The sequence below is a fragment of the Eriocheir sinensis genome, chromosome 1 (genome assembly GCF_024679095.1).
Source record: "Eriocheir sinensis breed Jianghai 21 chromosome 1, ASM2467909v1, whole genome shotgun sequence".
Taxonomy (NCBI): domain Eukaryota; kingdom Metazoa; phylum Arthropoda; class Malacostraca; order Decapoda; family Varunidae; genus Eriocheir; species Eriocheir sinensis.
The window spans coordinates 14758372-14773826 of record NC_066509.1 but is presented as its reverse complement, the minus strand read 5'-3'; the positions used below and the strand labels follow the sequence as shown (position 1 = coordinate 14773826).

Here is a 15455-nt window from a genome sequence, read left to right as displayed (position 1 = left end):
TACGCTCCGGCACTCATGCGGCACATTTTTTGGAATAAAAATCTTAATTTGACTCGAAAACTTTGATGTTTTTTTTTAGTGTTCTTTAACTTATCCAGTCTTGGCTAGAAATGTAGTTTGTGAAAATCACTTTATCTAAAGTGTTGGTGTTTCTACTTCTATTTTTTAAATGGCATCATGAAAAATGTTATTTTTTTGGAACAAACAGGACAAACATAAAATTTTAACTGGTAGGAAATATACACAAAGAAGAAACTGTATGACCTTTACTCTAGAGCAGCACTACACCAACAAAACACATGACATGCTACTCAGGTTAATGATTCACCTCATGATCATAAAAAGAGCACCACACTTACAGTGTACGAGTAAGTGAATTTGCACACACTAGGCAATGTAGATAAATTCTCATTATCAAAATATATTATCGGTCTACTTCTTGTGGACATTTAGTTCATCCAGTTAATAGAATGATGTAACTATCAGTACATTGTTTGTAATGACCAAGAGTGAGCTTATCACAGCAAATCTCATTCTCAGTGGCATACCTATAGTCAGTGACACACACACACACACATACACACGCACACACGCGAGGGTATTTCCACTTCTCAAAGCACTTATGTTGATCTCTTCTGGGAAGTAAATCTTTTTCCAACATTGTGGAAACTGCAACATATAGAGGGGCTGAAGGCTAAAGAGGAGAGTATCAAAGGACAGGATATCTGGGTGGAGGGAAGTAACAAGTGGAACCCTGCATAACTCAGTGCTGGCACCCATAATAATCATGATATACACAAATGACAAGTTATGTGAGCATGTTTGCAGATAATGCTAAGATCATGAAGCAAGTAAAAGATGAAGAGGATTTCAAGATGGCACAAAAGGATCTAGACAAGATGTATGAATGGAGCCAAGTGTTGGAAATTAACAATGCAAAGAAATGTAAATTATTGGAAATTGGTAAAATTCCTAAGAGGCTGTCTCAGTTGTTCAATGGGAAATGAACAAATCATACAAACAAAAGAGGAAAAAGGCCTGTGAGTGTTAGTCCACAATACTTTGTCACTCGAATAGCACATTCAAAAGATTTAAGAAGAGACTTATATACTATTGCCACACATGCGTGTGACATGTCACTTCATCAACAGGGAGAAGATTAAGAAATTCTGAGGCTATGATCAACTCAAAGTTAAAATATGCAGCATAGTCTGATCCCCACATCAAAACAAAGATGTATATGATCATAAGAGGATACAAGGAGCAGCAAGCAAGATGGTCCCCAGCCTGACACATATCATAAAAAAGAAAAGAAATAATTGAAGCTACCATCATTGGAAGAGGAGAGAAAATTAACATGGCTGTAGTGTTCAGGGCAATGATGAGAATAGACAAAATTGATAGACATTGTATGGAAAGGGGGAGTAACAAGAGAACTTCAAAAGATAGTGAAGAAAAGGTGCTTGAAGGATATCAAGAAACATAGCTTCCCTTATAGATGCATAGATTGTAACATAGCCTGGACAGGGAGATTATCTGGTCCAAAAATTTAAATGAATCTAGAGCTACGTTTCACCAATTAAGACTTGGAGAGGGGACCGTACAAGCACAACTCATTTACTGTGGTATATCACAACTAAGTAAGTAAGCACACACACACACACACACACACACACACACACACACACACACACACACACACACACACACACACACATATGGAGACGGGACAGCGCGAGCGTAGCTCTTTTCCCGTATGTCACAACTAGGTAAACACACACACACACACACACACACACACACACACACACACACTCTCTAACATATAAGAAATAGTAAACTGTGAAATTCTGCAAGAGGACCTAAATAAGATTTGGGATTGGAGTAAGAAATGGGAGATGGAGTTTAATGTGAAGAAATGTCATGTAATGGAAATGGGAAAGAGTGAAGGGAGACCAAAATGGACATATAGAATGGGAGATGGAGAAATATTAATGTAAATAGGATATTCGGAGACAGGTATAGAATGGTAAGAAATATAGGAATAGCATTCCACTACATGGATAAAGATATGATGAAAAAGATGATTACCACTATGATTAGACCAAAGATGGAATATGCGGAAACTGTGTGGTCTCCCCAAAAGAAGAAACACGTAAAAAAACTAGAAAGAATACAAAGGATGGCAACGAAGATGGTTCCAGAACTGAAGGGATTGTCATATGAAGAAAGGTTAAAGGAAATGAACCTGCCAACATTGGAACAAAGAAGAGAAAGGGGAGACCTAATACAAATTTATAAATTGTGGAATAAAATAGAAGTAGATAACGAGGACTTGCTACTAAGAGAAGTAAGAAACACCAGCAACACACGAGGACACAGTAAAAAATTGAGGACAGGAAGATGCTTGGAAGACATAAAAATATATAGCTTCCCGCAAAGAAACATAGAGGTTTGAAAGAGACTAAGTGAGAATATAGTATCGGTGAAGAGTGCACACAACTTTAAGGAAAAACTGGACAAGTACAGATATGGAGACAGGACCACATGAGCGTAGCTCAGGCCCTGTAAAATTACAACTAGGTAAATACACACCCACAGCCATTGATGGGAAACATCATCATGTGGATGGAGGAGTATACAAGAGCTTAACAGATGAGAACAGATCAAATGTCAGGGTGGACTCACTGGATTGGACTAATGAGTGGTGCACCACAAGGATTAGTGTTGGGCCCAATGTTTTTGATTTAAATAAATGACACAGTGGAAGGGGTAAATAGCTACACCAGTCTGTTTGCTGATGATGCAAAGGTAATGAGAAGAGTGGTGGAAAGAGGACTGTTTAAGGTTGCAAGAAGACATTGATGAACCTTATGTTTGGAGTCAGAAGTAGGGAATTGAATTTAATGTTAAAAAATGTAAAATTCTCCAAATGGGGAAAGGAACCAGGAGGCCTAACTGGAATTATAAAATAGAAATCAATCAAATTAAGAAGGCACAAAAGGAAAAAAAGATTTAGGTGTTACATTCCAAAACAACTTGTACCCAGAGAAACACTTCAGCAAGATTCAAGAGAAACAGATGAACTCCTGACCAACATTAGGGTGACATTCCACTACATGGATTAGGATATGATAAGGCTGATCATGTTGGTGTTTCAACCAAGATTGGAATATGCAGCAGTGATGCGGTCTCTACACAGAAAGCAAAATACGTATCAGGAAAACAGAAAGCATTCAGGGCATCAACAGAAATGGTGCCAAGCTTGAGAGACATGACATATGAGTAGAGATTGGAGATTGAGTTTGCCCATCTTGGAGGGGAAATGAGAAAGAGATCTGATGGCAGTGTACAGGGGAATGATGGAAATGGAAATGATTAACAGGTATGACATGTTAATTGATACTAGAAATACAAGAGGTCACAGAAAGAAACTGAGGAAGACAAGGTGCCTGAGAGATATCAAGAAACATAGCTTTCCTCATAGATGCATTGAAACCTGGAATGACCTCAAAAAGGAGAAAGTTCAAACCAAAACTATTCATGAAATAAAAGCTAAATTGATAAATTGAGATTTGGAGACAGGACCCCACATTTAACTCCTACCTTGTATATCATTACTAGGTAAATACACACACACACACACACACACACACACACTGCCGCAGACGGAAGAGAACAGACATGGACAGACGAGGCGGAGATCAACAATCTATTTGCCAGAGGATCAGGGCCCGAGCAACAGCTAAGTAGATTAGTCCCCATCTCCTAGGAGTCTAGAAACTGTGAGGAAAATGAGAGAGTGAGAAGTTTAACAGGGAGGAGAAGGAGAGGAAGGAGATGGGAAGGAAGGTAAACAAAAATCCAAGATGGCGTCGCCAAATCGGTGGAAAGAGGACTCGGGTGAGAATTTCGAGGGATTCACGCCAAAATCAATAGGGGAACCAATACAATGGAGAAGGATAAACAAAGTGGAGCAGGACTGTGATAAAATAGTGATAGAAATGAGAAAGTTAAGAGAGTTTGGGGAAGTGTTTCAGGCACTGACCGAAGTGAAAAAGAGAGAGGATGAGGTAAAGAGAAGAGACGAAGAGACAAAGAAAATGGTGGAAAACTTGAGAGAAGAAATAATTAAATTGACTAAGGATCAGTTAGAAAGCCAAAAAGAAATAGTACAACTGAAGATGAAAAAATCAAAAAGAAGACCATGATACAAATTTTGAAAATGGAAAGAAAGAAGAGTGTGATGGGGACAAACGAAGACATGGAGAAGATGGAAGAAATGATAAAATGGGAGATAGTAAAGAAGATAGGAAATGATCAGCAGAGTGTGAGTGTAAATGTAGAGGAAAATATTAAGGATGTGGTCAATGATGAACTGAAGGAGTGGAGAAGTGAAAAAGACAAGGAAAAAACGAGCTTTAGGGAAATTCTAGAACAACAGCAACAGGAACAGAGGCAAGACATAGAAAAAGAAGTTGTGAATGTACTAAAAAATAGAGAAGCAATGGTGAGGGACACTGCAGCCAAGAAAAAGTGTGTTATAGTGTTTGGTGTCAAGGAAGAAAAAACAGTGAAGGCTCAGAGAGAGAGAGTTACGAGAGGAGTAAGGTGAAAAATATATTGAGAAATATGAATACTGAAGAGGAGGAAGACAGAGGAAGAAGTAGATGAAATAACTAGATTGGGAAGATATGAGGAAGGAAAAGACAGACCACTAAAGATAAAGCTAAGGTCCCAAATGACAACAGAAACTATACTAAATAAGTCATGGAAATTAAACATCTCTGAAGAATGTAAACAAATATATATGAGGAGAAATATGTCAGAGGATGAAAGAATGAAAGTAAAGGAAATGATAAATGAAGCAAAAATGAGAAATGATGAAAGATCAGAAGAAATTTTTTTGGAGAATGAAGAACGAAAAACTGAAGTGGTGGATAGGAGGCGAAAGGAGGGAGTAAGGGTGTTGATAGAAAAAGGGGAAAAGAAGGGAGAAGGGAAGAAACTAAAATGGTCCCAGAACTCTTGAATGACGTATGAAGACAGATTGAAGGAGATGGACTTGACAACACTGGAACAAAGAAGGGAGAGAGGAGATCTGATCACGCTGTATAAGTTGGTAAAGAAGTTTGATGAGGTGGATAGAGATGATCTCTTCTTAACTGTGAGAATGTAGGGGCTGAGAGTACATAGGAAGAAACTTAATAAAGGAACCTGTTTGAGTGACTTAAAAAAAAGTATAGTTTTCCACATCAGTGTTAACACATGGAACAGCTTGCGGGAAGAGGTGGTGGAGGCGAACAGTGTCCAACAAATGAAGGAAGGGCTGGATGAATGCAGATATGGAGACGGAACTATTAGAGCTTAACTCGGGCCTGGTAGACTACAAATAGGTAAACACACACACACGCACACACACACACACACACACACACACACACACACACACACACAAATGAGTTGTAATCAGTTAGTATCTAGACTGCATCTGTAATTTTTAGGATGGTGACGAAAACAAAACAAAAACTGAAAGCAATCCCCATGGGATATGTCACTGTGGATAACACCTTTGGAAGTCCTTCATTGATATTGTATGTACACTACATAATATCTCATGGCTCATTTATCAAAAAAATCATCATCTTTTTTTTATTGAGAATAGGATAATCAGATTTTTCAGAAAGAAGGTTAGAAAAAACAGATGTTATTGCACTTGTCAAATCCAGTGTTAAGCTGCAACTGTTACATGTTGTGCCACCTATGTTGGTCTGCTGGCATAGTAAAGATGAAGTCCATCTAATGCATATCATAAGAAAGATTTTAGCTAAGAACAAAATTCAACAAGTCATTGCCTACCTCCATAAGGGCTTTAAAAAATAATAAAATTCAAGGTATTTTTTCTGTTGCTTTAGAACTAATAAACCCATCACACATTTTTTTTCTAATTGACAGCTTTTGTCTTTAAATTTTATATGCAACACATCACTTTCAGCATGCAGTCACATCACAGATGCCAGGAAATCCCACCACCACCCATTTTAATTTACTAATATGATAGTTTTATGTTTCCACCACAAAATGTGCACAATCATGAATTAGTAGTAAAGAAAATCATAGTGCTAATTCAACTATTGTGTGATAAACATAACTGATTATTGTGAATATTAGTGGGTGATACAGATATGATTATGAAGCCAGTAATGTTTGCCACTATATGGTATTGCAGTGTTGAGTGTTGGAACTGGAACTGGTAAATATTGTTAATTTCTCAAGAGTGAAATTGGTGTATATGGTACATGACAATGAGAATAAAAGCTGTTGCTCCCTCCACCACATATCAGACTGAAAATCTAAAAAAATAATATTGTATTTTTGGTGGTTTTGCTTATTACCATGTATTCAAAACTATGAGGAGAAAATGGTGCTATACTTGAAAAGTCTGCCAGTACCCGTAACTGCAGTGCTCCCCTGTGGGAGGTACTTGGGGCATTATGGAAGCAAGACCCTCACATGTACTCTCTTCTGAACTTTTCTTTACTTCTATTTCTCAACTTTGTAGTTAATTGAGAAGGGATAAGATTTGAAACTTAAGAGGCCATAAAATTAAAGGCAGTGCAGCCATTTCTGGATATAAATACAGGATTTCCTAATGAGACCCAAAAGGGCCATGAGGATTTGTACTGGCATTATGGCAACTTTAACATCCTAAGAATTAAAATTACAGTCCAGATGCTGCTTGGTTACGCCTTGAATATACTCAACAGAAATATGCCAAACTTTCTTTAATTTCTAGAACAATCAGGTAATTACTGACAACAATATCAGTAGATATCAATTATATCAGATATTTCAGATTTCACCTCATCAAAATCGGAGTCAAACCCACAACATATATTATATGAGATTCAAATACTTAATCCATAATGATGCTGCGATTAACATTGTAGTGGAAATGTGGACGGCTTTGCCATCTCAGCAGATGTGCCTGAAAAGTGAACTTGGACTCATTACTCAGCACAAAAAGCTTACTTCACAGCACAGGATCCCCAGCAAGCTTTCTGAAATTTCAATGCCCTTCTTGGTTTTAGTAACTCTTAAGAATATTATAACATGCATATATTTCGTCACTCTTTCTTTTCAGATATACATCACATTCTATGCCATCCCTTAATTGTGTCCATGGATGACAGAGGAATAAAATAAAATAGTTGATATTGAAGAAAAGTAATAATTTCATCCAGCACTGAGGTGATTACTGTTCACTGCCACCATGAGTCAAAAAGTTGTTGGTGCTGAGAAGGGGCCGCTGCACCTGAGGAGCCATTCAGACACTAACATTATGGAAGACACACAGCCATCACATGTGTATCCACTGTTACCTGACCAGCAGACACCAAGAAGGACACTTGTCTTATCTTCCTGGGAAGGATGCAGCTCTGCACCCTTTTTGTAGAAGCAGCAAGTTGTGGGCTTTTTTTTTTTTTTTTTTTTTAGTTTCTTTTGCCCTTGGCCTATCTCAATTTTCATTAAAAAATGATGAAAAAAATCAGACTTGAGAATCATGATGATGGACATTCAGGCACATACTGACATTTTTTTTCTTTTTGAGGATGTCAGAGTCTATGAGTGACATTAATACTGTCATCCATCATCATTAGTGTAGCAGTATTGTGGCCATGCCTGCCTACCATGTGTTACCAGTGCAGGGTTCATGCACTTATATTTTTCTCTGAAATATATTCATAAGGAATGTGGGTAATGAATTAATCTCTTACGGTAACTATCATATAAAATTTTCTGCTATTTTCTAAAAGATCTACTGCCCATACCACATAACCTTCAGTGTTGAAGCATAATAACTGATGATGTCTTATGCATAGAGAATCATAAAATAATGTGAACAATGACTGATATCACAATGTTAAAAATATTTACATTGTAATGTGCTTTGTAGGAAACAAATTTCCTATTAAAATAATATAAATTAGATGAAAATGTACATTCTTTTTATATAATTCAATATTACTTTACATACATGAAGGCTGCTTGTACAAAGTATAGTGCCAGCAGCTTGAGACATATATACACCCTTTGGATAATAATAATAGTAATATATCTTTAACTCTCAGCTACAAAATAAGAATAGTTATTTTCACATTCTCAGATTTTATGGTGCATGAACATGAGGTATGATGGTGATGATAATGATGGTGCAAATGGTAATCTTATGAGGACCAACTTTCATGTTTATCAGTTTCAACTGTACAAGTCTTAAGTCTTGAAAAATGCTGAATAAATTGTACTGAATTTGGGTAGCTAGAATGGGCTATATAAGTTACTGAATTGTAAAATGCCACACATTTCATATCTAAAGATTTTTATAATAAAACATTAATAAGCATTAATGTCTAGCTACATTAAATTTCTCTCAAATTTTAATGTATGTGTTGTTATTAACAATAAAAAAAACATCTGTAGTGAAAACAAGATTACAATAAAGCATATCGGAATACACAACAAAAATGTACTAGAACACAAATACTCTATGACAGAATTTGGTGAAAGAGAGAGGAACCACAGTCACTGCTGGCACACTAAGCTGTGACACCGGCACTGGGGGGTGAATGCCAGTGCCACGCTGGGTCACCTTGAGTCAGGGGTTTTTATGTGGATCTGGAAAACAAGACACATGTTAAATAAGTGTTTGGTGTAATACATACACATATACTAGATACTAGATTTTCTTATAATGTGAGTATGTAAAGATGTTAGAACTACTTTTATATTATGAGAAACATGTTCTTAACAACTACTTTTATATTCATTAAATAGATACTCATTGTAAAATTTCTATTAGCAGATAGAAATTTTGCTACTTGAATAACATATCAATCATAAGTATTCTAGAATTAACTGCATTAATTACTTCATGGTTAATTTTGAAATATATAATTGAAAATGCATTTTATTGCTAGGTCAACTCCATTACATGACAAATCTTCAAATGAATGAACAAAGCAATTTTGAAACAGAATTAGAGACTATTCTTTGTCACATCAAAACAACTAAACCCGAAGAAGGGCAAGAGAGGCACAGACCCAACACTGACATACATACCTCACTCAGGATGGCCCAGTTGTCACTTTCCACATGCACACTGAGGCGCAGGCTCTTTACTGCACCCAGACCCTCGTCCACGTGGCCCTCAGCAATGCCCATGTCATCAAATTCTCCTATAGGCAACATTTATGTCAGGTTTGGCTCCAAAAATTCAATCTTAATTTAACTTCAATTCATTCTGTCCGATTTGATTTCTAAAGATTCTTTGCTAATGTGCTGCTGTTAATTCCATCTGAATAAAAAAATCATTTATGTCTCTCAAATACTGTGTAAGATTTGGCCATCGTAATCCTTAAAAATGGTTACAGTTCTACTGCTAAACATTTTGAATCCAAACCCTGATCTTATAAATCATAGCACTGTGCCTAATTCAATTTAAGTGCACCTACAACAGACCAAACTGATAACAAGTTACAATAAATGTTTTACTGGACACTTTTTCTCACCTACAACTAAATAACTGTCATTAGTGGGTTTCAGCTTTGCTCTGATGTTTTGTGGGAGACTACTGAGAGGCTTGAGGGGCAGCACCTCCACAGTGGTGTTGTACAGCCGGTCAGATGGATGCTCAACATTGCCACTCCGGAAGAAAAATCTGAAGGTACAAGTTACTGTTATAGTAGTGGAATAAAGTTTGCTGGCTATACAAAAGGAGTCTTCAACTCCAGTGGCTCTATTTCATCATTATTACAAACTTCCTTTCTTGCAAGGGCAGATGTTGTTAGAAAAGGCTTTGTGACCAATTTGACCATTTCTTGACAGAAATATGTGAAGGGAAGCTTGGTCACAAATATTAACATTGTCTCAAAAAGTTATGCCCCTCTTAGTTGCCACATGACCTACATGAAGTGGACTTTAAAGATATGGATTTTCTAAGTCCATGTGTCAGGGAGTTCAGGATTATACAGTTGCACAATACAAATGCTGATGCTCCAGACATTAATATTAGATATAAATAAATTAGCTTTACCACATCTCATAATAATCTGCAGTCATTCTGAGCCATGCATCCTGCTTTGCAACCATTAATTCTAATTTTTTTTATACTATAATATATATTCCTCATTCAGTCCCTTTCACCACATCTACACAATTAGGTCATCCCTGTCTGTTTTGCCCAACATGTAAAAATTCATCACACACATTCAAAAGTATTAAGATGATTGAACACAAGTATCAACATAGGAAAAGACAGTCAGCTCTGGAATGAATCCAAACAACTACAAACATAATTTTTCTAAACTTTTAATGATGGATTCTAACACATAAGGTATTATGAAATATAAAGGCAATACTGAAGAAGTCGTACCCTTTCACGATGATTGGTGGATCAAAGTTAAAGAGCAGCTTGTCACCTTGCTGCGGAAGAAGACCCCAGAAATAAGATTCCCCTCGGTATGCGCGCTGGAGGGTGTAGGTCTTGTATGGCTTGATCATGGTCTCCACACTGGCCTTGGGGTTGTTGTGGGGGAAGAACAACTGTATCTTTCCGAACTGCTTGTCCTGTTTTTCCAGACACAGAAGGAAATATTCATTTATCATTTCTTGTAAAAATGAATGAATTAATTTATTCTTTTAGTGCAAAAGTGGATGAAGCAGAAATGTGGTGGGGATGATGTCAATAATTTGGAATTCTGAAAACCTGTTGGTCAGCAATTATTACATTCATTATTGTGATTCTTTATAGTATGAACGTGTACATACTTTTTTCAGCAGTACTTACCGGCAACATGGTGAGTTGTCATGAACTATAAGAAAGAAAACCTGGCCATCAAAACTCACCTTCAATTTCTGCACTTTTCCCTTCAGGGAGGAGTGTGTCCCAATATGCTGGAAGAGTGACGGCTTGTAATGGATCCACACATTTTCCTTTGCCTTTTTGCAGTGTTTCTGGTGTGTAATGGACAAGGTATGTTAGTGGAGTGAAATCATAATTAAATATGCAAAAGACAAAGACAAAGTAGTACTGAGTCTCAGAAGTTCAAATAATTCAACTTTATATTAATATTTCATTGTTACACAAATTCTGAAGAACTTTATTGCAACATCTATACTTCTGATTAGAAACTTTTATATGGATACTATACACTCAATTATCCCAATGAAACTTATTTATGCTAATGTGTTAAAAGATGTACGTGATCTGATAACTTTACATAAAATGACTTTAAAATGTAAACTAACTTGGTGATGCAAAATAAACTTTCATGCATCTTAGTGGTAAGACAAAGTCGAGTTCACATATTCATAAAGACAAAAGGAAAATGCCCAAGCACTAAGCTTTGATTTGTTAGCTTGAGGGAAGCAGGCAATGACCATAAGAAGCAAATATGCAGCTAATAATAAAATAAAGATTTAATTGCATATCCCCAAAATGCTACTTACTGTCATGAAAAGCAAAATTCTAATCATGCCATTTCATTAGTGCAACAAAAATCACTTCAAGCAAATTAGGTTACTCTATTAAATTATACTCTAATGTATATGTCCAAGCCTAAAAAGTAGCAAATGACCAACATATATGACATCATGACTTCTATATAAGAACATAAGGAGTCTGCAAGACACTGATAGGCCTATACAAAGCAGCTCCTGTAAACCTAATCCCACCTAACCTCACTATTCATGAATTATTCTAACCTCATCAGGATGTATGTATCTGTATCTGTATGCCACACCTCTCCTGATCAGTCTTAATACCAGGTTACTACCATGCACTAGGGACTGTCCTCAGTACTTAATTTCCTTTAGATAGATAATAATGACTCGTAATGTGTTACATTTCTGCCATGTACAGCTTATTTATTACCTCGCCATATTAACTTTTCTCTATGGCACATAGATACTAACGTACTTACTTACTATTTGCACACAACAATCTTGTATGTTCTTAGCTTGACATATCCATGCTTTCATTCACTTCTACAATTTTTTTTTGTCTACATTGGGTTTTTGTACAATGACTTTGACCATTATTGATATCTCATTAGACTCTTTTTCTTTTAGCTTGCTAATTCTCTTTTGTTCTCATGGCATGCTGCTTATTCATGTCTACTGCCTTCCCATTAACTCCCCCTTTATCATGTTGTTTACTTTTACATAACCTATTAGTAGTTCCACATGCCCCTTCATGCTTCATGGCACAGGAGACCATGATGCTCCTGTATTTTGACACTCACTCTCATCCCAGTTCTCACCCAACACATCCATAACCTTTTTGTAATCAGCTTCCAAGGTGCTGTTTTAGAGATGATGTTTCTGTGACTAATGTTTCTTACATGAAAGAAGTATGATATTCAAATTTGATCTAAAACTTACAACACTGTAGGTGTAAAGTGGATGGTTTCCACTTCTCTATATACTTAATTTACATCCACCACTGGCATATATAAAGAGCCCACAATTACCTTACTTTATTCTTCATTCCTGTCATAGCCTGCGATTCCATCAATTACCATACCTACCTCACAATGTCATGTTCTATAGTTGTTAGGGGAAGTTTATTAACGTACACAAACCTATACACGTAACATTCATATGAGAAAAAATTTACCCTGGAAAACTGAGGTGAGGCATACAAAAAACTGATGCCAAAATGAAAAATATTTATAAATACATTTTTTGACAAAATTTAATTTTCATACCTCAGCTGTATTTTCAAGAGTAGTTTTTCAACAGATGTGAATACCAGTTGGAATGGTGTATGCAAATGGCCAGGTATACCAGTCATAAATAATTCTGTTATGTGTGGCACAAAGGTTAGCACACAGTTGCACAGTTGTGTTCTTTGAGTGTTTGCCTGCTGCCTGCTTTCCTGACCTAGATAATTAATATGTTGAGAAAGTGTATGTTTTTGTCTGAGATGAACCTAACAGTTAAGTGAACATGAGATTAAATAAGGCATGGCATGAGATCCTTAATTTGTACTGATCCAGGGGGCTACAATTCCTCTGTTCCACACAGTTTTCCCTCACCAGGGCTTGGCTGCTCTTGGAAAACAAATGACACCAAAGAAAAAGGTGAAATAGGGTGTTCAAAACCATTCAATTACAGTCAGAAAACTAAAGGAAGACCATCTTGTTCATTTTCTTTCTATGATATTATAAAGTAATCATATAGTTTACAGTTCCTATAGTTATGTTTTTGCACTTTCTTCCATACCAGCACTAAACTAATAAAATACTTATCTTTAAAGTCTCACCTTTTTACTACTGACATTATCAGTTATTATTTCAACTGAGTCTCTTTACTGAATAAAGTTGTTTCAATAATTTTCCTGATATATATATATATATATATATATATATATATATATATATATATATATATATATATATATATATATATATATATATATATATATATATATATATATATATATACACAATCATTGAAAACTCATTCTGTAGGCTAATATAAAGCATCTGCAGTTTTAAAGCTTTTGCTAAAAGGCAAGATAAATCTATGGCATGAACACATTCCTCTTTTCTATAATTTAAGTGTGGTAAATATGAGCACATTTCAAAGCTTTAAAAATAATCGTAAAAGCTAAATATTTTGAGCCATTCGTGAAAACCAGGAAATTGCCAAACCACAAAAAGTCCATGCATCCTCCCGAGTAGTGCTCAACAGTGCATATTCATCCAAGGATGGTTTCAGGAGATGACACATTCCTATGTTCCCTACAGCAGTCTACTTAAAAGGAATAAAAATCATGTATCACTGATCTCTTTTCAAGTACAGGTGAAAGACTTTTCTCCTTTTATGTTTACCAGTTGGTAATATGTTGCAGAATATCTACATTTAAAGTGCATGTTCAATTTAACTTTGAAACCCAAAAATAAGGATGGAAAAAAAAAAAAAAAAAAAAAAAAAAAAATTTACGTGGCACACACTTGAAAATTCACGCAGAATTCATGAAGCCAAAAATTTATGGAGCCAAACGACCAAGGAAGTGATGTCTTTCTTCAGTTACAAAAATTGGCTTGAAGCTTAAGTAGTAGTATATTGTTAAAAAAATAGTTTTAAAACAATGAAGAAAACTGAAGGAGCTCCAATACCTTAGTCTGAATCTGAATATAACTGTTATGTATAATTAACCATCAGACATAAAGACAACTGTTACAACACAATTGCAACACACATCAAAAATGTGACACAGTGTATAGCAACTGTGGTCTACTGGTGAAGGTGCAGAACACTCCAACAGGTGCTTTTGTAATGTCAGTCAATTAGGTAATTGTTTTTTTTTCTGTGTTCACTGGTTGTTTTGTAAAAGAAGAAAACTCATAAGCTCATGGAGGAAAAAATGGCATCAATCTATATTAATGCTCAGATTTGCAATACTCAGCCAGGCAAGGAGTAAGTGAAGTTGAGACATACCGAAGGTTGGTCAAATCTGCAAACTCTGTTCTGGACAAGATGGTCAAGTAGCCAGTCACAAGGCTTGTCATTGTGGAACACAAGTAAAAATGTCACCAATGCTGAGAGATCAATGGTCTTGAAAGTTTTTCCTGAAATGTCAGTTTCTTTAGCTGAGATCAATCTACACCAACATCAGTTTCCTACATGAATTCACCTTCAAGATCTACCATGTTTGGAAAGGGTCCCAAGGCACATGATGCTAGGATGCCTTCTGGCATCTGCTGAAGATATAGTTTATAATGTAAGCCTAACACTCGTTTCAGATAAAAAAAAAAAAAAAAAAAAAAAGCATTTGTATTATTCACTGTTATCCTTATAGCCTTTATTAAATAAATCTGTGTGTGTGTGTGTGTGTGTGTGTGTGTGTGTTGAGAGAGAGAGAGAGAGAGAGAGAGAGAGAGAGAGAGAGAGAGAGAGAGAGAGAGAGAGAGAGAGAGAGAGAGAGAGAGAATTTTGTCTGATATTCAATTCTATTAATTTTTACCTTATATGCGTAGTTCTTTTTCTGTTTACTTAAATGTAGAATAAGTGAAATAAGTGGAAATCACTGGCAAAAGGCATAAAACTATAGTCTGTTAAAATGTCAAAACAAGAAGAAGGTAGAGTGCATGTTAGATGAAAAGGAATCTAATGTGTTACTATTTAAGTTGTTTTAGTCATAATACGTACACATAACTCTAATTTGGCTGTCACAAAATTGATCAGACTATACTCTTTAAACCATTATTCATATCAATGGATAAATAATCCATAAAAATTTTGTCTAAGTGGACATATACCAACAATGGCCTTGTTTGTAACATCACTTTCTCATAAAAATTTGTTCAACTCAGTTACTGTTAAAACCTAACAACTTTCTTCTTCTACGGTCATTATCGCCTCACACCAACAGACTTTCCTCTATATGC

General features: G+C 35.9%; 1 protein-coding gene across 5 annotated transcripts in view; it reads right to left on the bottom strand.

Annotated features, from left to right (window-relative positions):
• Nucleotides 1–251: 251 nt before the first annotated feature.
• The window catches only part of LOC126995382 (alpha-1,3-mannosyl-glycoprotein 4-beta-N-acetylglucosaminyltransferase A-like), a 116382-nt gene continuing 101178 nt past the window's right edge, over nucleotides 252–15455 (bottom strand). For 4 of the 5 annotated variants that reach the window (XM_050854892.1, XM_050854893.1, XM_050854889.1 and 1 more), the window contains exons 10-14: nucleotides 10906–11013; nucleotides 10433–10626; nucleotides 9570–9718; nucleotides 9121–9236; nucleotides 252–8676 (exon numbers count right to left, since the gene is read on the bottom strand). In XM_050854892.1, the coding sequence (XP_050710849.1) occupies nucleotides 8647–8676; nucleotides 9121–9236; nucleotides 9570–9718; nucleotides 10433–10626; nucleotides 10906–11013 (597 nt within the window). In that variant the 3' untranslated portion in view covers nucleotides 252–8646. Of the gene's footprint in view, nucleotides 8677–9120; nucleotides 9237–9569; nucleotides 9719–10432; nucleotides 10627–10905; nucleotides 11014–14505; nucleotides 14637–15455 lie in introns of all 5 variants that reach the window. The other variant, XM_050854891.1, reaches the window with a different exon arrangement.